Raw genomic sequence first — 24,040 nt, forward strand, 5'->3', positions numbered from 1 at the left:
TATCATTATTATTGCATGTAAGTGTTGGGGTGGGCAAACGATGCAATTCATTCTGGGGTAATCTTAATGTTTAAGTAGTAATACTTACATTTTTAAAGTATAAAATCAACAGTCTTCTCCAAAGGCGAGATCTTCGAGCAGCTGCCCGACATATCTTTTGTGCAGATACTGCAAACGCTGAGGAAAACCATACTAGATTGTTGAGTTAGTGATGCTATGAGGTGTTAGTGCACCTGTCCCTCTTTTTTATTATTATTATTGCCGAACTTATTACATAAAAGATCAGGGAAAGATAGTTGTATCTAACAATAAACAATCATAATGGCATATATTATATTAGTGTTATATTACATCACTACTGTGTTATTCCTCTGTATGTCTGCACTATGTTTGTACTTTCTTCTGCACTGGAAGCTCCTGTCGTCACGTCAAATTCCTTGTGTGTGTAAACATACTTGGTAATAAAGCTATTCTGATCAAACAAAAATGCATGCGTTCATCATAGTATGAGATAATATACACAGAAAAAAAGCACAGTGACAAGGTTAAATATATTTGAATAATTCATCATGATGCTTTTTTAGAAGCCTGAGGGATGAAACGAGAGTTAAATTCAACAAGAAAAAGAATAAAACAAAGGAGATTTAAGCCACTTGTGGATAAAACATTTTGCACAAAATAATTAACAAGATATTCAAGAGATAGCGATTTTGGGTTTTCGTAATACATTTTTTAAAAATGCTTTAAGGATCAAACTGGATCACATTAGCGGAGTTAAAAATGTAAGAACTTAAATCAACCCAAAATGTATTGGCTATACTACAATCACAAAAAAAAGGGTAGCTGTTTTTTCAACAAGGCCACAAAATGGGCAAGTTTCATCATTATCAAGATACTTACAGATAGATGAATTAAACTTGTCACTCATATCTTTTAAGTTGTTGCGCTTGTTATAACGTCGTAGGTCACATGATAACGTCAACACAGCGGATGATATCCGAATCGCATTCATACTTAACGCATTCAGGCTATAAACTCTCATAGCGCTCGGTGAGTAAGTACTTAAAGAAAGTAAGTGCTTTTAACTAAGAAAGTATGCGGTTTCGAACGCAGCCCGACAACATCTCGTTTTGACATCTCGCGTGGTTCTGTGTGATTTGGACAACTTCAAGTTACGCCCCCTTCAAGTTACGCCCCTGTCTTGCAGTCCGCAGACAGACCCTTCTCCGTTTGATAGGAAAATTGCCTATATTTAAATCTGTATAATGCTTCAAAGGAATATTAGCAGCCCCTGCGGGCGCTGTGGATAATAACACAGACTCATCTTGGTGGACCGTCAGAAGTGACACCCATCCTTGAATCGGATTTTTTTTTTTTTTTTTTTTTAAAAGTGTCCATTGATAAAAAAAAAAAAAATAGACAACATCTCGTTTTGACATCTCGCGTGGTTCTGAGTGATTTGGACAACTTCAAGTTACGCCCCCTTCAAGTTACGCCCCTGTCTTGCAGTCCGCAGACAGACCCTTCTCCATTTGATAGGAAAATTGCCTATATTTAAATCTGTATAATGCTTCAAAGGAATATTAGCAGCCCCTGCGGGCGCTGTGGATAATAACACAGACTCATCTTGGTGGACCGTCAGAAGTAACACCCATCCTTGAATCGGATTTTTTTTTTTTTTTATTAAAAGTGTCCATTGATAAAAAAAAAAAAAATATGTAGCCTAATAATTAAAATTGAGTAAAACTTAAGAACTCCAGAAGTTTAGGGGTGAAAGAAATATCTTTTTTTTTTAGTTATTTTAGAATTTGTTTGGGTTTTTAAAGAACTTGAACAGCTTCTCTTTGAATCGACTCTTGGACGACTCGGACATGACTGAAGTGTTGATTGTTCAGAGAGCACGAGTTCGATTCAAGACTCGTATAATTTGATTTCAGAATCATTTCGACTATTAAAATAGTATTAAAAAAGACCTGTAAAGGTCCTTTATCGCCAAGAAATCCTTTGAATTGTATTTATAGTGCCACTCATTTCTTGTTGACGAATCGATTGCAATGATGAATGTAACGTTACATTTTGAAATTGTTGGCTATGTAGCCTAAACAATAACCTATGGCCCTATGTGTAAGATAAAAGAAGTAGGGCTATTTGTCCAGTAAATATTGAGATATTAAAAAAGCATACTGTCACCATGCAAAACGATTAGGACTGTATTGTTGTTACAACACCTCCTGTTGGTAAGCTAAATAGCAACCATTATGTCTTTTCAGTTATTCACTGCGTCCATTTGAAGCAGGGAGTCATTAAGTTAATTCAGTGTTCAATTACGTGCGTTTAATATGTAATATAATACAAGCTGCTATGTACTTTGATATCACTAGGCCTATTACACCCAGAAAAATGTACGTTAGTGAATAACACAGATGATTTATGGTTTAGGAGATTGTTCATTTTCCTCTATAGCCCCATGGGCATCACAACACCTGTTTCTTTCATGTTGTTGTTGTCGTCAGAATATCTTCTGTGTTGAATATACACAAAACATTGCATTGAGTCACAGACCTTCACCTTTTTTCTGCTGATAGATATCTCAACTCTGAGCAGCCATCCACCACCAGCAGGTGTTCATTTCCACAGGCAGCACAGCTGAATCATCGTCTCTATAGAAACAAACACTAAAAAAAAGTGTACCTCCTGTCACACTATATATTCAGCTGCATGGGAAACTTTAATCAGGGAAATAACCTACATTTTTGTCCAAATTTCAATTGTTTTAAAGGAAATAAATGTATTTGTCTGTGTTGTCTTTTTGAGATAACTGTGTTTATTGAATCTGGGGGTGAAATTGGTTTGTTTTGCAAAGGTTTTCAGGACAATGGCCTACTGAATAAATAAAGGAGTGATTTTAGTGACTAACGCTGTTTGTAAAAATATAAAGAAAGCAGGACGTGTGCCTCCTGGGATAAATGACCAACTGTGCTGAGTGAATGAAGGAAAAAAAATTAAACAACACACACACTATATATAAGTGTACCTTTGTACTTTTTCACAAGGGACCCAAAGCTTCATTGCATTCAACAAAATTTAAATAAAAAAGAGATTATTCGATTTGAATACATCACAAAGCCTGTTATGCTGTCTATCACAGACCAGGTTTTAAAATCAGTATTATTATGATTATGAAATGAATCTGAAATGGAGTTGTGAGTGGTCATATGACCCAGAGGAAAACAATGTCAGCTGGGTGAACTAATCAGCTTAAGTGCTGTAAAACTGGTTTGAATGTATCTCTAAAAGTAAAGTTTTTAAAATGCAGCTCTGTATTTACCCTTTTATAACTTTCCTGGAATAACACTGTCAAATCCAATTCGCAATATATTATAGTTTTTAGAAGGCCCAGGGTGAAGGAATATAAATTCAGGTTGCTTTTTGCAAGAGAAACTGAAGAAACTATTTTCTTTTATTTCCTTTACATTTGATTCAGAACTAAAGTGCAACTAAAAAGTCATCTGTGTATTTCTTTAAGGCACTAAAATATCATAAAATGCAATAAAATCATCAATCCCTGCATGTCAGCAGTCATTCCTCACAACATATATTGATGTCAAGAGGATAGTTAAATTACAGCTGCTGATGTGCACAACAGTTAAGCGCCCCTTTCCAAATGAACCGTGGCAGGTTTAAATGATCAGTCGTCAATGAGGTTTTACAGTAGGAGAATGACCAATGTCAGCACTAACCTGGATTTTATTGACCTTAAGGCCATAAATAAAAGCTGAGACTAAGTTAGAGTGGGTAGTAAATCTATACGGCTCAGTTTTGTAGATTATCTGTGGTGTCCTCCTTCCACTCACTCTTCCACTCAGTGTCAAACAGCAGATCACACTTTTTATTGACTAGTTCATAAATCTGGAACAGCAGAACCGGGACTAGGTCACCACTAGGTGGCGATAGGACACTTTAAATAACTGTTCTGTATATGAACTTTGTGGCGCAGACAGGGTGATAAATAAAAACCACATTATCACATTACTACAAATCTATTGTTAAAATGACACGTTGGCCAAATCATCTAAAAAATATTTTGTTGTATTTTTCCATGATATCATGATAAGCATCCTCCACTCAAAAAAAGACTCAATAAACACAGAATATCTGTCAAATGCGTCACGCTCACGGGGCCTTTAAAAAACACAGTAACATCCCTTGGCAGGTGGTGGATGAAGATCCTGCATAGCTGAAGAGAAAGTCATAGGTTCAGAACTTCACACTTCGGGTTTAGTGATTACCGGTAGGCAGTGTAAAGCTGACCACAGTAGTAAACTTCCTTCCATCTGCTTTTTGAGAAGCAATATAACAATTAGCAGCATATTTGCCCAACCACAACCTTCACGCAACAATAAAACTTATAAATAGCCATGATACATATTGAAAGGCAGTCCAATGCGGTGAGATACACTTCATAAAGTCTCTGAATGCGGAGTATTGAGTCGTTGCATGTAATTATTGATGTTTTGAGCTCACTTATTAGTCACTGATGGAAGGTCGATGTATATGAATTAATGCTACACAATGCAATAAGTGTACTAACCAGTTTGGTCATTAGGGTGATTAATGACGCTATAAATCAAAATTATAACCAGAAAATGATAGCCTGTTTATTCATCCTGGCATCAAATGCAGTGTTTGGTGAATTAATTAAATGAAGAACGGAAGTAATAGAATATTCATTTTCTATTTTTTCTTCTTTCTCTTCCTCACGTTATCATTAATATCAATTTCAGTAAATTTAATAAAATCATTTCTTATTATAAATGAAATGTTCAATCGCAAAATATATAATTATTTATATTTATGCTGGATTTTGAAAAAAGTATTTTATAATTGTATTTATATTATATTTTAAAAATATAACTGAATATGCTTAAATAAAATAAAAACCACTGAAAAGGGATAATAAACTAAAACAAAATAGTTAGGAGGCTATTACTTTTACTTACATTTCAACAAAATGTTACAGTATTGTTTAAAACCCACATACAAAATAATACAAAGTTAGAGTCCGGCCATTTTATTTGATGATTATTTATTTTATTATATTTATTGTTGCTTTAAAGATTTATAGATACAGCCAATGGCTACACTAGGATCACAATGAGAGAGAGAGAGAGAAAATGACAATTGATAAAGACATAAAAAGAAAACATTAGAATGTTTACAAATATTAACACTGAATATTTGATGTTTATGGAACTTCCCCAATAATAATTAATTGTAAAATGTCAGCAGCCAATCATCGAACTCCGTTCCTCCACCGCCAGTGACGTAACTGCCACAGCTCTTTCTACGCTCACCTGAGAGACCCGTTTCATCCAAAGGCACGCGCGCGTTTGCGGAGAGTACAACTGCAAGCCCTTTAAACTGATGTGACCCATTCCGAGCGTGAGTCACCCGACTGCACATTCTCTCACTCAGTGAATACCGGGTTGCGGAGAGAGAGAGAGAGAGGAACGGCAACTTTTTAGCAGAAAGCGTGCAGAAGCTCCCCGCCGCATCTCGAGACTGCTGGCATCCGCCAGAAACAGCGCGCGCGTATCCAGCGAGACGGACCGTTAAAAGATGTGATTATTTTCCCTTTCTGTCTCCGACAGGTGTCTTTATTTTACAGGTGAGTGAGCGTTTGTTTTATTTCTGAGCGTTTAGAGTGTGACAGCACTTAGGTTCAGGTTATTCCTTTGGGAAATTGTTACTAAAAATGTAGTTGTTTCGAACTATTCCGCTGAACTAGCTTACTTTTTATATATCTATACTATAAACATAAACATACTTGTTATTTTGTTTTTGCTAAGAATGTTAGTTGAGGTGTTTTCATGGAAATATGAGGACGCTGTGCTTTTAGCTGTTGACAGTATGAGTCATTGTAAATATGTAGGTTTCCATGAAACTCAGGTAAGAAAAGCTTGTGTTTGGTTTTTGTTCAGTTTAGTAACGTAATGTTTGGAAATGTGGGCCCGTTTATCTCTAAACACCTGTAAAGGGTTTTTTTTCTTGGGATAAATCCATTTGAGTGATTTGACAGTAAGTGAGTGGGCTTAATTTCTGAGAAAGATTAAGCTCTCCAGGGACATCCAAAAAAAAAACGTTTTTAAGGACTATAAGTGAGGACATTTAGTGTGCCAAGTGTTTTTGTTGCTGCACTTAAGTGTTTACCTTTAGAAGTGCATGTAATGAAAATAAAAGGCAATGTGAAAGTCTGTTTATCAGGTGTTTTAAAGAGGAGATACTGTATGTAGTTAAACAGCAACATACATTGACTGAATCCTTCTAGAATGACAGCAAGTGCAACAGTTCCTCAGTCTCTCATTGTTTGCAGTGACCTATAGTGCTGCTCGGTGCACTTCAATTGCTTTGATAACAGTAAGGGTGAATCCCATATTCTCTAGTTCTGCCGCTCTCTCCCTCACAACCTTAAAAGCTACCTCCTAGAGGAGTAGCGTTTAAGTACACCAACAATAAATCACTTCTCCAGCGTCCGCAGCCTACCAGGCTTAATCGAGTTTATCAACCACTCCCTTGAGAACGCTGTCTAAAGTTAGACTTGTCACCGCAGTGCACTCAGTGTAGGCTGACTCTTTGATGATTCGCCTCTTCTGGTACATCGCCACAAAAGTGCTGTCTAAGTCAGAGGCACGAGGACCGTTTAGAGTTGCCCTCTTTCTTTTATCCATGGCTTTGTCATACACAGTGAGTGGTGAATTATTGAGGCTTCTACAATGCAAGGAAACTAGTGATATCATTGTTGTTGCAGTGTGTGTGGCTGTGATTTTCAAGTGTCATTTGTTCTGAGTAGCTTGTCTTGGTTTATAAAGGATTTGTATCTTTGTGTTTTGTGCACTAATAGTGGGTTCTGTGTATAGAATCAGAAGTCTTTTAAATAGTCATAAGTCCATAAATCCTACAATATCTTATTCGATATGCAAATTTGATGTTGACGATGATAATCAAAACTTGTTGCATACAAGTCATTCTAAAATGATTCCAATTTCACGTCATAGTGCATGTCTTTTTGCTGTAAAAACGTTTCATAATGTAAATGTAAGAAAACATTTATTTAGTTAGTAAAATTTCAAGATGAGCATTTACTGGATTTACATTGTAAGCTAATTGATTTACAGTACAAGAATTTCTTAGAATTCCTTTCAGAAATCTTACTTTTTGTTTATATAAATAACAGCAGCTTCACCAAATTGCATATTTTTGCACATTTTTGTTTGGGCATTTAAATAAAATTAATGTTTTTTCCTCCCCAAGTATGAGCCCCATATTCTCACCATGTGAGCCATGAAAGCATGATATATGAAATATGATACAAAACATAAAGCACTTATGCAACCTTTTTTTGTAGATTTAAAAATATATATTTTAAATATTGTCTAAAGATTCAATAAACTCTTCAATTTGAAACAGAAAAATTCTGACCATTATTTCATAAATCAGGCTTTACATGCTTAATATTCTAAATAAAGGTTGTCTTTTTACTCTGCAGAAGAACAAAGATGAGAATTAACTATTCTGAAGCCACTTCGATCCTCATCATCCTTCAGACGCTGTGGTGGGGCTTGAATAGTCAATGTGAGGAACCAATAGAAAGCTCCAAACTCGACCTCTCTGTGACCTATGACCTCCCTCACTTTGTGTCTGACACACCCGTCCAGAAGCTGTTGGAATTCAATGGAACTGTGTATGTAGGTGCTGTCAACAAGCTGTACGCTCTGTCGAAAGACCTCAAGAAGATACACGAGTATAATACCGGACCTGTCCATGAGGGTCATGACTGCAGTGCACCAGATCCATGCAGTGGTTGCAAAAACAAACCCCTCAACAAGAACAACACCAATATGGCCCTGTTGATGGAGACTTTCTATGATCTTGAGCTCTTCAGCTGTGGTTCGGTTGGGAACGGCGTCTGCCATCGTTACCTGTTAGAGGATGGACCCCTGGATGCGGAAATTAGTTGCATGTATTCAAAGAAGAACAAAGACAGCAGCTACGGTTGCCCAGACTGCCTGGCAGGACCTTCAGGCACTCAGATCCTAAACGTGATGAGCAGCGGCGTCGTGAGGTTCTTCGTCGCAAACTCTGAGGTTCTTGACTCGACCGTCCCGCGTCTCCACCACACTATCTCCGTTAGGAAGATGAGAGAAACTCAAGACGGTTTTGAGTTCTTTTCCAAACAGTCCTACATGGACTTGGCCCCAGGGCTGCGTGGAAACTACCCGCTGCACTACGTCTACTCCTTCCAGAGCGGCCCATATATATATTTTCTCACTGTCCAACGAGAAGGTGGCAGCTCAAACGCCTTCCACACAAGGATCGTACGCATGTGCTCTTCAGATCCTGAGATTTTGCGCTACGTTGAAATGCCCTTCGAGTGTATTTACTCCGAGCGAAGAAGAAAGAAGCGCTCGGCTCAGGTGGTTTTCAATGTTCTCCAGGCTGCACATGTGGCAAAAGTCGGCTACGACTTTCAGCAGGAGATGGGCCTGAAAGAAGGAGAGGACGTGCTGTTTGCTGCCTTTGCCCGGAGCAAACCCGACTCACCGGAGCCCACGGCCAGTTCTGCCGTTTGCCTTATCTCCATCACAGACATCAATAACTTCTTCAGGGATTTCATGCAGAAGGGATACACGAGGAAGCTCAGTCACTTTCCAGGATCAGAGGATAAAAACTTCAACCAGGTAAGAGCTTTCAACCAAATCATGCATTTTCTCCAATCAGTTTTAGCTAGGGTGGCCATATGGTTCATACGGGACACGTCCTGGCCAGGACTTTTATATTGTCTAAAACATCCAAAGTAGTTTGACCAATAACATGTAGGGATTGTATATAATTGACCAATCGTGGCACGTGAGAAGGTGAGATCTACAGATAACGATCAAAGCGATGCAAATATGCGCAAGTGTTTGTTCGTTCGTTCAACTTGAAGTGTCACTGCTCACCGATCATTGAATGACACCAAAGTACCGCGAGAGCGATTCGAAAGCATAAGGATCCATCTGCTCTGCTCTCTATAGCTCTCGTGAATGTCATACAACGATCGATCTGCACGGTGCAAACAGCCAAATCCTGGATATTTTAGGCAATATAGAAATCCTGACATGGACGCGTCCCGTAAAAATGGCCCGTATGGTCACCCTAGTTTTAGCTAACAGGATATTTGCTGACCCTTTCAAACTGTTGCCCATCCTAGAACAAATTTGACTTCTTGTCAGCCCAATTGCTTGGCCATCATAAATCACTGAACCTGCTTGTCTTTTTTACTTATCCATCACCATTCGTTGGATCAATCGGTAAATCATGCTGATCAATAAATGACACAAATTTAACTGCTGACGACTCCCTGAGGGCCCGTCGATAATGCAGGGCTATTACTTCCCAGGGTTCATTACACAACATAATCATACATCGCTCAGATCTGCATAGTAAGACACATGATTAGAATACATAAAGGCAAAGTATACAGAGAACTACTAAAGCTGGATAGCATGGCACACAGTAGGTGAATGGGAAAAATTGTCCAAAGCTATGGAACAAACTTAGGCTGGGTATCAATACAAATTTAAGGTGTGTCCCGAATTGTGTAGTTATGCACTATTCTGCTTTTTCATTTTAATATAATTAGGTTTAAATGTTAATTTTGCTTGCATAAGAAAGGAGTTTCTGTCAGTTTATGAGTTCTGTTAGCTGATTCTGTAACCTACCTAAAAAAAAATTCTGTAACCTACATAATGAAAAACAACATTTATTTATTACATTTATTAAAAAAATTAACAAGAGGGACTGTGCAGTTCAGCTGGTGCCTTTTTAACAGATATAATAACTCTCTGCTCTACGAAATGAGGTACATTTTAAATGTTCTTTCTTGTGTAAAACCCTTACACAAAAAAATAGATAAATATAGATAATATATATAGAGTGTAAAAAAATATAAAAATCTATAAACTCTTGAGCACTTCAGTCAAAAACTCAAAAACTTAGATTCAAATAAGGATCACGATTAATCTGATAATCCTTATCATGACCCTCCATTGCTTGTTTTTCTTGTTCACTCAAACTTTTTATTGCATAACAATCAGCTAATATTTACAATCAGTGTATTTGGTAATTATATTGATGTGTAGATGTATATCCATTTGCAGATAGCTGTATAATTTTCTTTGATAGGAAACCTAGATTTGCTTGAGGTTCATGTGAATCAGGCTTGTTTGACAAGTTTTACTCACTATGCCTATTCTCTACATTTTTCTGTTTGCTTGAGTGTTGTCTTATCAGAGTCCATATAGCGGGGAAGCCCAGATCACTACTCAGCAGGTGTTCTTCAACTGTCTCTAACAGTCTTTGTACTGGTCACTTTAGCAGTTCATATGGGCCAGACCGGAGTGGCTGGCCTCTTCTCAGAGTCACACAGCTCTCCAGTCTGGTGTGGTTGTTTCAGTGCCCTGAACTTTATCTGGCCAAACTCACAAAGTGCACTCAGTCATTTATTTAAGCAGAAGATCTGCAGACTGAAGCACTCAAGGCATTTTAAATATTTTTGTTCTGTGGATCCTTGATCCAAACATCTGCTCAAAGTCAGCTGGGTTTCTATCAGTTTTCATTAAGCGGACGTAAAATAGCTTAAATGGCTTTTAAAGCAACTAGTCAGTTGGAAAATATTTCCCTAGGCATCTTCGAAGAAATGTTTGAAAGGTCTGAACATCTTTTGAAAGGGATGTGTGCCTGTTTTCAATACGGTTTTTGTCCATAAATGTGTGAATGCGTGCATGTGTGCATTTGTTTGTTTTGGGTGTGTGTGTCTGAGTGTGCGTCTATGGCAGACGACAAATCATGGTGCCATCGTTGAGAATTATGATACCAGTAGCATATGTTATGCAGAGTCTGTCTTATCATCCCATAAAGGGGCAATTGACGCAGTGTCATAAAACAATTACATTGTAAAAAGGCATGATAAATTGATCCCAATATCTTGTTTTTGCTCTTAGACAACCCACTCCACAAACCAGACTCCAACATCTCCTGCCTTTATGTGGAAACATTGGGCGTCTGACACTGTTCTTCAGTTTTGATTGAATTTAGCCTTGCTTTCCTGTTTTATTTGTTAATGTGGAGCCAAAATTATTTGAATATCATATCAGATAAATCGCCAAAGTCCGTAATAGACTCTTACCCTTCGAGAAAAAGACACCACAGCTTGCAGACTTCACCCAAGCTCTTAAAATTATCTATTGGACAGTCTGCTCGAGCTCAGCAATATTCGTTAATAAAACAGACAGAAATATAGTCCTTATTGTTTGGAATAATGGATATATCTGAGTTGGAACCACCCCAAGAGCAGAGAGGAGGGGGACACTTGAGACCGGCAATAACAGACATTTAAGGTCAAAATTATCATTAGATTACAATTGATCAGGGGAACAACTGGAAAATGTTGATTACTTTAAAATTGAATCTGAGGCTTGATTGATTGCCGCCTGTAATATAATTCCTGAAGAGGGAGTTTTGATCGACAGCCATTTTAATTATTACTGCCACTGTGGCTAAATGAACATGCTTTGAGATGGCAAGTCTTAAAGTGTAAGGAAAAGCAAATAGGCAGTGCATTGATTTTAACTTACTTTGTGCACTTTTTCCCACATCTTTCTGACTGTGAATAAGCAAATATCAATGTAAATCAGATAGTTTTAGCTCTTTGTACCTCACTCAATCTTTTGAATTATAGTGTGTTTTGGTCATGTAAAAACAGGGTGACACGCTAATACACTGTACTTAGCACATATAAAAAGCGTACATGCTGCTGCCTGCTTATGCAAGATGTGTTTGTGCAAAAACGGCAAAACCTAGATCATTTATAGGCCACGGTCTCAGCTCTGGGAGGTGCAAAATCATGCTGAAAGACAGTACTTGTTGTATCCTGTCTGAGAAGTTGTGATAAGCTACCTGCATGGTTGCGTTTCTATGTGTATGTACGCATTTATAAGAAATGTATTTTATGTGGGTGAGTTGAGGTTTGTACTGAGGAATTCAGTCACCCTGAATCATTTCTGGCAAAAGCACAAAAATAGGCACGTACACATCACAGACAAACAGCTCTGACCAGGGGGCAGGTGGAGATGTGCAGCTGTGTGCTTTCTCAAAATGTCAAGCCCCTGCTGTGAGCTCATGTTGGCAGCTTTGCCCTGGCGGGAAACTTGCGTGACTTTGGACCATAATGTTAGCTAGAGGAGACCGGACAGCTGGCATCCAGGTGTGAACTGTTCATCTCATCTACATCTGGGGATGAGAGCACATATGGGGATGTATCTGACTTTTATGTCCTTATTTTTGCTGTTCCAACTTTTCTCAAGCTAAAAAGTCTACTTAATATTATATTAATATTGTAGAATAATACAATTAATATTAATTTAATAATATGAAAAAAAATGAAATATGAAATTTTTTTACTTTTTAAATTATATAAAATTATTTAAATTATATTAAAAAATATAATTCATAATATAATATAAAATATATAACTCATATAATATAAAAGTGAAATATAACCATTACAAATTTGTGTGTATAAATTTATATGTAAACAGATTACTTTTTTAATTATATCAATATATATATATATATATATATATATATATATATATATATATATATATATATTCGTATTTATTCATATTTATTTATATTTATAATATTTAGTAATTCTATTATATATTTAATATTATTTTTCTCTACATTTTATGAGTATCATATTTACATATTATATTCATTTATACATTTTATAATATTATTTAAGGTAACACTTTATTTCGATAGTCCACTTTAGACATTCTATTAACAGTAAGCAACTTTGCAGCTACATGTCAACTAGCAGTTAGTAGAGTATTAGTAGACTGTCTGCTTAATATCTTCTAACTCTTTCTTTGTCAACTTATTCTACTAACCCTAAACCTACCCGAACAGTCTACTCTGAGAGTTAGTAGACGTGTAGTTGCAAATTAATGAGAATTAGTTGACATGTAGTTGACATGTAGTTACAAAGTTACTTATAGTTAGTAGAATGTCTAAAGTGGACTATCGAAATAAAGTGTAACCTTATTTAATTATAAAATATATTAAAATGTTATATTACTGGTCTTTTTTAAATAACTCTACCAAGAAGCTACAGTTTTTCAGCACTGATGTGCCTGTGTGTCTTAAATACTCCCATAAAACAGCACACAACTTATAAAAGGCTGCGCTCACAATCTGTTATTCGAGAGGAACTTCACATGCAAACAAACATGCGATTGGCCAGTACTCTACTGTTTACTCCAGGTTTATTGCACTACAGCTTTTTTCTTTGTTATTGTGATGACTGGCACATATTTAACACAGCCTTCAGGTTTGAAAAACTTGTCGGTGCTCTCTGGGCATAATTCAGAAACTGTGTAAATTGCAAAAATGTGTAAGTGTCATGTGAAGGGAGAGATTGCTTTGGTGAGGCTGATGAGTCAGTGGCCCAGAGGCATGCTGATCCATCTCTGGCATCCACCATACCTTCACTTCCTAATTTTTTTTACTCCCTCTGGTAATTTCCAGCTCTCCGGGTCTGTGAGCACGAGGTTTCATCAAAGAGCTCAATTCTGAAACCTCCATGTAAGGTTAAAGACATCCTGACCAGGTGTAAATCAAATACCCGCTGAAGCATTTAATGAGCCCAGTCAGGTTGGATATTCAATCAGCGCACACCGCTAAACAACTAGAGTTGACTGATCCAGACTAATTGTTTGGTGCAGTTCAAAGAGCTCTACTAATTGTTTTGGCTTGCACAGCGGGGACCACAAATAAACTTTTCGGGGTTTGCTAGGACTCAACCTCCCCCACTAGGTCAAAAGAGCCATTATGCTATACTGCCCTGGTGCTAATGCTGACACAATGGTTCCGTGGGATGCAGTCTTGAATGAATGTGTGCTTAAGTAATGGAACGGATTGGATTGGCCAGGAACTATTCTACTTCATCACCTGCTGAGAACTCAACAATGTACCGCAAATAAGAGCTTATCTGCGACTGCCCTTCCACCACATTCAGCACGTAAGTCAGATATTCTCAAGCGTATCCCTCAGTAGACACGGCCTGTGTGATCGTGTGAAAAGACAGCAAGCTTTTACCTGATACCTGACTTGTGAGTTTTGTGGGGCATGACACCCAGTGTTTGGTCAACGTGGAGTGGACTTCAGGTGTCAGCCATGCAGGGTTTGTAGCAGTATGAGTAGGGATGGGAATCAAAAGGAATTTTTATTATCATATAGCCATCATTTAGCAATTTTTTGGCCGATTTGCGATATACGGTATATATCTCGGTATTTTTGTATTTGGATTAAAAAAATCTGTATTTAATATATATATATTTCACTTACCGCCCAATGTTGTCCAATCAAAACAATACATATTAAAGGCTATGAAAACAAATAAAGTGAATGTTACCATGTAAGCCTTTATATTATAAGCAAAAAAAAGGGTTAAAGTCACATTTCATTCTAACATTGCAATCTAAAAATAAAAATAAGGCTTTTAAAGTGGAAGTTGAAATTCACTAAACTAAAAATGAAAATAAAAAACAACAAAAGCACAGAGTTGTGTTAGGCTATTTTGATTACCCCATTACATCACTTTACAGTCAGTGCGGTACATGCAGCCTTTCTGTCAGAGCATATGATGGGCCGAGCTGCTTAAACTAATATGCGAAACTATAAACTATGTCTTACCAATTTTTAAAGGCCTTAATACGAAGCTTGTCACATGTTTAGAACAAATTGGATTATGCACCTTCTCCGCAGCAGCTCAGTCTATGTCCTCTGCTATATTTTCAGATGCACTCGTATCAAACTACTGTATATCAATATAAATGGTATTGCCTCATATCGAATCGCTTATAAAGAAAATATCAATATATCGTACAAACTCGATATACCGCCCAGCCCTAGTGAAAGATTCAGGTTAAGTATGTAACTGCTGACTGATTCATACTGAAAGTATTTTGATTCACTGAAAAGATCTGGCTCATTCACTTGGGAATAAGACTTCTTTGGTCCCATTGTATGTTTTTCTTATGATTCTAGAGAATCATTCAGGAATCAAACTACATAAACCGTTCTGTATGTTTTTGATTCACAGCTTATAAGAATGATTCATTTGGGAGTTGGTCTACAATGGCTGTGCTGTATTTTTTGATTTACTTAAAAGTCTCATAAGAGTCATGTATTAAGAAATCAGAATATGCTGGTCGCGCCGCATGTTTTCGAGTCAATAAAAAGCACCAACAGCAGAATACAAATTTGTGATCTGTTAATGGAACTAAATTTCATGAAAATTATTTGGTTCTCCTAGTGTAGAGAGGAAATTTGATGCATGCACTGAGCATGCCATAAGAGACCGTGGTTAAAGGAAACTATTCTACTTATGTAATAATCAAAGGCTGCGTAGCTAAACAGTAGGACAAAGAGTTATCACCTCTCACTATTCTATTTAACAAATCCGTCTCCTCTGTCTGTGGTCAGAGGTGGGTCAGTGCCCCCCTTCTCCTCCTTGAGACTTCAAAACAAACAGATGTGTTTTATTAATGCATTAGAGTGACCGTAATCCCTGAAGGTATCTGCACAAAAAAGGCAATAAAAATACATGCCAGCTTCTAGTGGTTTATCAAAAGATAGCACAATGATGCATTGTTCTACCATGCGGTCATGCTTTACATATTGCTGCCACGCTCGATTGTTTGTTTTCCATTTGTTGCGTGGTTTTACACACTTAGTATAATAGCTGACTGGCATGGGAATTGTGTGTCATAAAAAGGATGCCACCTGCTCGCTTTGAATCATAGTGCTGAGAAATATGACTACGAAGGTCAGAATTTGCTTCATGCTCTTATCACGTTAGTTGTGTTTTTCTGACAGAAAGAGGGCATTTTGTGAGTAAAACCCTTGATCTTTGCTCGGAATTTTAGCGTAGGTTGTGTGTTTTTGCAAAAGCCCACATCGACATAAGGATTTCATCATATTTGCCTCTTAGTGTTAATTACAGGTAAGACCGCTCATGCCAACTCCTGATAAGAGGCCATTTAACTGTGCGTTAATGCCTTCCAAGACGCTATGCCTCTTCAAACAATAGATTATCGTCAAATAGCCTCTTCCTATTGTTCTAACAGCATTAGCATACTAAATGTGTTAAGATTGGCGTAACACGTTCATTCTCAGCTTTTTATGAGTTTGAGGGCATTTCTTTGGAGCAAAGTTCTTTGCAGAATGTCATGCGTGGAAATAAATTAGCTGAAATTAGGAACAGAGAATCTGCAAAACTCTTTTAACAGCTCCCAAAATAAAACTGTCTGATCTGTCCAGTGAGAGGCACGTTTTGCTCCCTCTTACATGTGAAAAAGCATAAGATCATCACAGAAAAGCAGGCCCTGCCAAGCCTTTACAGTCAAGATTGGAATTGATTATTCTGGCCAACTGCAAACCAGGCATTCGAATGTTCTGCCTCTCTTTTCTTCCATAAAGGGCTGGATTTGATCTTTTAAAGGGTCTCAACGCTTCATGGTTTTAAAGCCATGCTCTTTGCCCTTTTATCAGATTTATGCTCCTTGCATAAGGGTGGAGGTTTTTATTCCAGCATGCTTGTGGACTGTGGCAGAGAGCAATGTTTTGAGCATGCTCATCTTGTCTGCTATAATGAATGAGCATTTCCGCTAATGCTTTGAATAGATCCATGCTGCACGAGTAAATAATGACAGACCTCCCGGCCTCCAGAATAGACTCCACACTAAATTATCCCCCGTTTGCTTATGTCTGTTTATCTAATTGAATGGATGAGCATGGTTCATAAGTACTTCCATAGTGTATGTCGATAGAATGATAGCTCTCTCTCGCTTATGTTTAGCTTGTTGCTATTTTTGCTGGTGTAAATTGTGTAGCGTTGGCCCAATCTGTGCTTCATGGCTCGTTAACTGCAAAGGAACAATGAAAAATATTCAAGTATGATGTCCTGTTGTTTTAACAAATCTCTTTGATTAATTGTATTTTAATCATGATTTTAGTTTGATTAATGACTTGTGCCAAAATATATTTTGTTTCACTAGTTTGGTCCACGCGTATTAATAATGATGCTCTTTAAGCAAATTGTATTGTAACATGCAGCAACAAGTTCATGTTCACTAGATGAGCAGGGATTTAACCATGAGCAGTTTAATAAACTGATTAATTTTTTAGCAAACATACAAGTGGTTGTACTGGACCGTGTATTGTTTCCAAGTTGGAAACCTGAGTGAGGAACAAAGTCCCCTGCTGAGAGATCACTTGACTGCTGCATTGAGAGAGCAAGTTGAAAGGTAAAAAGAAGTGAAAATAGTGTAACAAGACAAGATAACACCAAAAAGAGGAATGTGAAACAAGAAAAAGACTTGAATAGGAGTCTACAGGATCTTCAATTAATATGAGAACAAAAGGCAAATTCTCAGACAACAGCTGTTAAAAACCAAGGTGTGACTTTGACAGTGTACAATAAACTAAACTGCCCGATACTGACAAAAATGATATGGAGATATTTTGATTTTCTGTCATATATATTGAGATATGAAAAAGCACAGACATTTTCACCAACTGACGTTTGAATTTTTTTTTTTATAATTCTAGAATGATTGGGTTATTTTGTAGATTTGTTTTATTTTGATTGTTATTTATAAATAAAAAAATCTAAATACAAAGTAAGAAATATTGTAGAATACTGTAAAATTAAATTTTTTATATTTAATAAAACAATAAAAGATTTTATTTATAGTACAATTGTAAAATTACAATACTGATATTTACAGCTTAATTTCTTAATTTTTAAATGTTAACCCATCAAGTTTTTACTTTAATAAATATATGCTCTGCCGGTATCAGAGTGAAACACAGCACTGTGTTCATTTACACACATGCAGCTCAAGACAAGCTAAATGAACAAATTCCTTCTGAAATTCTGAAACTTCATATCATGAGCTGCATACATGTAAATGAGAACAGTCTGAAACTGGCAGTGTATATGTTTATATAATTAAATATCTGCTTTCACAATTTGATTATCGCATTAGGCCATATCGCAATATCAATTTAATTTTCATGTATTGTGCAGCCCTTCAATAGGCTCTTCAAGTGTTCTTCACAGATGTCTACAGGTATTAACACACCAGCAGCCAGGCACCAGGACTGCGTGGTGACTGCCAGCCTCTAATCCCACATTATTGTCAGCTTCTCTAATTCTCCCCAGACTACTGACCTTCACGACCTAGTAATCCAAGAAAGGCACATAAACACAAGAATCGGGTTGCTTTGTGACGTGCCGTTTAAATGCACAGGTGGGGCACACCGCAATCGTACACACATGCATATAAACATATACAACATTAGTGAGGTCAAAGGTCACATTATTTTCATCAAGAGCAGCTGAAGGGTGGCAGCATGGAGCAATGACGTTCCAGAAATCTTCACGTACGCTGTACAGTAAGTGGTCGCAACTGTAGCGGGGCCAGAGGGTTAACAGAAAGTCCTGTTGTGAAGGTGACATTTGGTCGTACAGATCTCCTTTCACTCATTTCAAGCATTTTGGAGGTGACGCCAAAGGCCACAAAGCTATAAAGCACCAAAGGTGGGGCACAGTAACTCTATCACTTCAGCATTGTGCTGCACACAATGAGAGCTGCTTAATGTGTCAAAGAGGAGCGACGCACTGGCCCTGCCATTCTTGCGGGATGTTTTTGTGGGATATTTTTCTGCATTCTTTGGAATAATACTTGAAATACTCAACTATGAAGTAATATTCCGGGTTCAATACAGGTTAACCTCAACTGACAGCACTTGTGGCATAATGTTTAAAAAAAAAATCTAATTTGTTACTGCTTTTCTTTAAGCTTACAGTGAAAAGTAAATGGGGCCTATGCATAAATGTTAAAATACTCAACATTTCAATAGTATAGCCATGAGATGCAAACAGTATGCTAGTAACAAGACTTTAACACGATGTGATAAAATCACTTGCTAATTTAAACAGCTTTACAGGTTGAATAATATTCAAAATTGAATTGAAGAGTTTTGTTATTTACTATTTGTTCTTGCCGTAGATGTGTTACTGTAATCTCTATATGTTTTTAAAAGAAGCTTGGGGCAAGTTAAATTTATTTTTTTGTTCTAATCAGTATAGAGTGCTGCAGGAATGAGTCCTAAAACCCTAAAACAAGCACTTTTGCACTTCTGGTTCCACTGTCCTAAATTCACTGTTTTAATGGGTTTTTTGGAGTTAAATGCATGATATAAAGTCTATGGTTAAAGGGGTCATATAACGTTGCTAAAAAGAACGTTATGTTGTGTATTTGGTGTAATGCAATGTGTTTATGCAGTTTAAGGTTAAAAAAACATAATTTTTCACATAATGTACATTATTGTTTCTCCTCTATGCCCCGCCTTTCTGAAACGCGTCAAATTTTACAAAGCTAATCGTTCTGAAAAGCGAGGTGTACGCTGATTGGCCAGCTATCCAGTGCATTGTGATTGGCTGAATACCTCAAGCGTGTGACGGAAATGTTACGCCCCTTACCATACTGTGATGCCGTGTCCCGGCGCGATGAGACAACACCAATAAAACCCATTACAAACAAGGCATTTGTTGCATCCAGTGGGGACATAATTACTGATTATAATGACTTATACTGTCTTTTTACGCGTTGCGTATCGCGCATCGCGCCGAGTAAACATAAAACCATGTCTGCATTTGTGATCGGAGAAACGACAAACAATACGCGCTACTCTACACTGCTCAAAACTCGCGTTTCAATCGTCAGTGGCAAATTCTTTAAATATAAAAAATGTTCTTGCAGGCTGCGAGTCAGAAGCACCAGACTGTCCTTGCAAAGTTGGAACTGCCCCACTTTATAGAAACAGCCTTTGTGCACAGACGCATTGTAGGCTAACATTACTCTGCAGGTTCAGGAAACAGTCCTCCATAAAATGCGCTGCACACATCTGAATATTTGGATTGAACTGTTCTGGAACAGTGTTGTAAATACAACTTAACCACTGATTTCTAGTTGTGTCCTCTTTTGGAAGGCCAAACAAAGTAGTTTCGCTTTCACAACGTAACACAAAGCGTCACACACAGCGGGCTTGAGTGAGGAATGGCGGGCAGGCTAGAGTGAGTGGAGGCCGGCGGGCTAGAGTGAGGAACGGCCGGTGGGCTTGCAGCAACCACATGTGACGACCCCGGGCTGGACTCCGCTTCGTCCACGGTGAAAGCCGATCCGGCGATCCACAGCGCGAAGTTGATGTATTTCCTCAGCGACCAGCACGGATCAGCTCTAGGCATGATGAAGCGGATATCGTCCTCTTTTGGAAGGCCAAACAAAGTGTTTGGCCTTCCAAAAGAGTAGTTTTGCTTTCACAACGAAACACACAGCGTCTCCACGACATGGCGGCGGCGGCAACAACAATACTACAGCAAGAATCAAAGTTACGCCTTCTTTCTTTGCGTATATATTTGGGTGGTGTTATGCAAATCTTCCCACACAGTGACGTAGACATGTGGGGGCGTGTTTAAATGAGGCATTTTAGGAGGGCGTGGACAAGTCTTAACTTTTATAAAGAATATCTCTTTGGGTTTGAGACTTTAGTCTTTGCAACTTTAGGGATCTTATCTATGCACGAACAGCTTGTAACACTCCAAAGAGAAAGGAAAATTTTAAATGGCATCATATGACCCCTTTAACACAAGCTTAAAGGGGTCATGAACTGAGAAACCAAAATTCCCATGATCTTTTCGACATTATAAGAAGTCATTGTGCTATAAAAACATCCTGTAAGTTTAAGAACTCAAAACTTTCTCGTTAGTCTAAAAACAGCTTATATTGAAGCCAATCTGCCAAAACTACAGCTTTTGAAATGTTCCACTCTATGATGTATTAGAGTGGCTAAACACTGCCTCCACAAGAAGATCATCATCGGCTTCTACATCACTGCCTGTTTAGTCCTGCCCGCTGATTCGCGCATGTAGTTTGAATAACAAGAGAGGAAAACGCAGGTCTACGCAAAAACCAAACGATAAAGATGGCTCCAAACACAAGAAGATGCTGTTCAGTGCCAAGTTGTGGAAAAACTTTGCATTGCCTTCCTTCTGATCCCAGTGTTAGGAAGGAGTGGATGAACTTTATTTTTAATGAAGTTCCAGACTGCATCAATAAGAACTTGGTCCTTTGTTCACTTTTTGTATCTGGCCTGAGGAGAACTGGCCCCCCGACTGAGCCTAGTTTCTCCCAAGTTTTTTTTTCTCCATTCTGTCACCGATGGAGTTTTGGTTCCTTGCCGCTGTCGCCTCTTGCTTGCTTAGTTGAGGATACTTAATTTCCAGCGATATCATCGACTTGATTGCACAGATACTATTTAAACTGAACTGAGCTGGACGATGACTTCACTGAATTAAAAAAACAAGGGTTTTGGGTAAAAACAAGACAGAAAATAACCTATTACTATTACTTAACATTTTTGGTGTAAAAATCTTGATAACATTTATAAGTGGACTTCAGAGAACAGTACAAAATAAAAAAAAAAGGCAGTTCATGACCCCTTTAAGATATTTTCACGTTTTCTTCTGACATAAAATACATCAATAATACCCACTCGTTAAGTTTAGCGGCAGCTGACAAGTGGCTAAATGGGACTAAAGAGGTTGTCGGGGACAATAAGCACCATTTTGTGCCAAACAGAAAAACGAATTTACTCAGTTTTCCACTTTTACAGTCTCATTGTGTTTAGAATTGTGCTCTTACAAACTATTCTAACTCAACCTTTACAATTTTAAATAAAGATTAAAAGAATTGTCTGAAGCTTATAGTGGTGATGTTGAAGTGGTCGTGGTGTATTTCATTTATAGCCTAACTTTTACTTCTGTCAGTTGTATTGAGGCTTCAAAATTCATAAAAGTTGTGTTAATTTGTGAATGAATGAATGATGCATTTATATAGCGCTTTACTGTGTATTGCTGTACACCCAAAGTGCTTTACAATCATGTGGGGGGGGGGGGTCTCTCCTCAACCCCCACCAGTGTGCAGCATTCACTTGGAATGATTGTGAAGATTGTCTTGATAAATAAAGCATATGAGAATCAGAAAATTTAGATGGTCACAGATCATATTTTCTCCCATAATCCAAAAGCCAATGGAAAAGTCCTATGGGCTGTTTGTTGATGGGACCAGGGTAATGCTGACTTCAGGGTTAGCCTACAAAAATATGTCGTCCTTGCAACACTCTATAAACATTATGCCACAAATGCTGTTGATTGAGTGTAACTTGTGTTGAACCCTGAATATTCCTTTTAATAAATGAAGCGAGAAATGACGAGAACAAAATCCGACAACCCTGCAAGTCACTCAGTTGGAGGAGCCTCGGGATCAGAGCAACCGAAGCTTGTCAAAACACTGTCTGGGTTTTTCGATTTCTACCCTTGATCCTTGAAATACCATGAGCTAAGTAGTGGAATGTCTTCCTTTTCAAACACACTGCGAAACGTGAATTTGTTTGCTGTGAAAATAATCCCACAAACCTTTTTTCTCTTCCTCTAAAACAGGCTGTTAGGGCTGTGCTCAGCTGCTGATAGGTTAGGCTTCAGAGAGCCCCCCCAAATCAATTCTTCACTGAATTAAAAAAACAAGGGTTTTGGGTAAAAACAAGACAGAAAATAACCTATTACTATTACTTAACATTTTTGGTGTAAAAATCTTGATAACATTTATAAGTGGACTTCAGAGAACAGTACAAAATAAAAAAAAAAGGCAGTTCATGACCCCTTTAAGATATTTTCACGTTTTCTTCTGACATAAAATACATCAATAATACCCACTCGTTAAGTTTAGCGGCAGCTGACAAGTGGCTAAATGGGACTAAAGAGGTTGTCGGGGACAATAAGCACCATTTTGTGCCAAACAGAAAAACGAATTTACTCAGTTTTCCACTTTTACAGTCTCATTGTGTTTAGAATTGTGCTCTTACAAACTATTCTAACTCAACCTTTACAAATTTAAATAAAGATTAAAAGAATTGTCTGAAGCTTATAGTGGTGATGTTGAAGTGGTCGTGGTGTATTTCATTTATAGCCTAACTTTTACTTCTGTCAGTTGTATTGAGGCTTCAAAATTCATAAAAGTTGTGTTAATTTGTGAATGAATGAATGATGCATTTATATAGCGCTTTACTGTGTATTGCTGTACACCCAAAGTGCTTTACAATCATGTGGGGGGGGGGGGGGGGGGCTCAACCCCCACCAGTGTGCAGCATTCACTTGGAATGATTGTGAAGATTGTCTTGATAAATAAAGCATATGAGAATCAGAAAATTTAGATGGTCACAGATCATATTTTCTCCCATAATCCAAAAGCCAATGGAAAAGTCCTATGGGCTGTTTGTTGATGGGACCAGGGTAATGCTGACTTCAGGGTTAGCCTACAAAAATATGTCGTCCTTGCAACACTCTATAAACATTATGCCACAAATGCTGTTGATTGAGTGTAACTTGTGTTGAACCCTGAATATTCCTTTTAATAAATGAAGCGAGAAATGACGAGAACAAAATCCGACAACCCTGCAAGTCACTCAGTTGGAGGAGCCTCGGGATCAGAGCAACCGAAGCTTGTCAAAACACTGTCTGGGTTTTTCGATTTCTACCCTTGATCCTTGAAATACCATGAGCTAAGTAGTGGAATGTCTTCCTTTTCAAACACACTGCGAAACGTGAATTTGTTTGCTGTGAAAATAATCCCACAAACCTTTTTTCTCTTCCTCTAAAACAGGCTGTTAGGGCTGTGCTCAGCTGCTGATAGGTTAGGCTTCAGAGAGCCCCCCCAAATCAATTCCAAACCACGGTGCTTTCTTACACAAGTCCAATTGAAATATGTGGCAGCTCGGCCGTTATGATGGATCGCGGTGGGCTTATATA

The 24,040-nt window shown here is 37.8% G+C and overlaps 1 protein-coding gene and 1 long non-coding RNA gene across 2 annotated transcripts in view; one reads left to right on the top strand and one right to left on the bottom strand.

Moving 5' to 3' along the window:
* Positions 1 to 44: 44 nt before the first annotated feature.
* LOC107574006 (uncharacterized) lies at positions 45 to 1,529 on the bottom strand. Its single transcript, XR_001607609.1, has 3 exons — positions 1,469 to 1,529; positions 901 to 1,181; positions 45 to 177 (listed from the first exon to the last, which is right to left on the bottom strand). It is a non-coding gene; the product is annotated as an uncharacterized lncRNA (long non-coding RNA).
* A 3,838-nt stretch (positions 1,530 to 5,367) lies between these two features.
* The window catches only part of LOC107574004 (hepatocyte growth factor receptor-like), a 46,943-nt gene continuing 28,270 nt past the window's right edge, over positions 5,368 to 24,040 (top strand). The window contains exons 1-2 of the mRNA XM_016260475.1: positions 5,368 to 5,668; positions 7,547 to 8,738. Coding sequence (XP_016115961.1) covers positions 7,557 to 8,738 — 1,182 coding nt within the window. The 5' untranslated portion in view covers positions 5,368 to 5,668; positions 7,547 to 7,556. The remainder of the gene's footprint in view (positions 5,669 to 7,546; positions 8,739 to 24,040) is intronic.

The sequence above is a fragment of the Sinocyclocheilus grahami genome, unplaced genomic scaffold (assembly GCF_001515645.1).
Source record: "Sinocyclocheilus grahami isolate Dianchi unplaced genomic scaffold, SAMN03320097.WGS_v1.1 scaffold2088.1, whole genome shotgun sequence".
NCBI classification, from domain to species: Eukaryota; Metazoa; Chordata; class Actinopteri; order Cypriniformes; family Cyprinidae; genus Sinocyclocheilus; species Sinocyclocheilus grahami.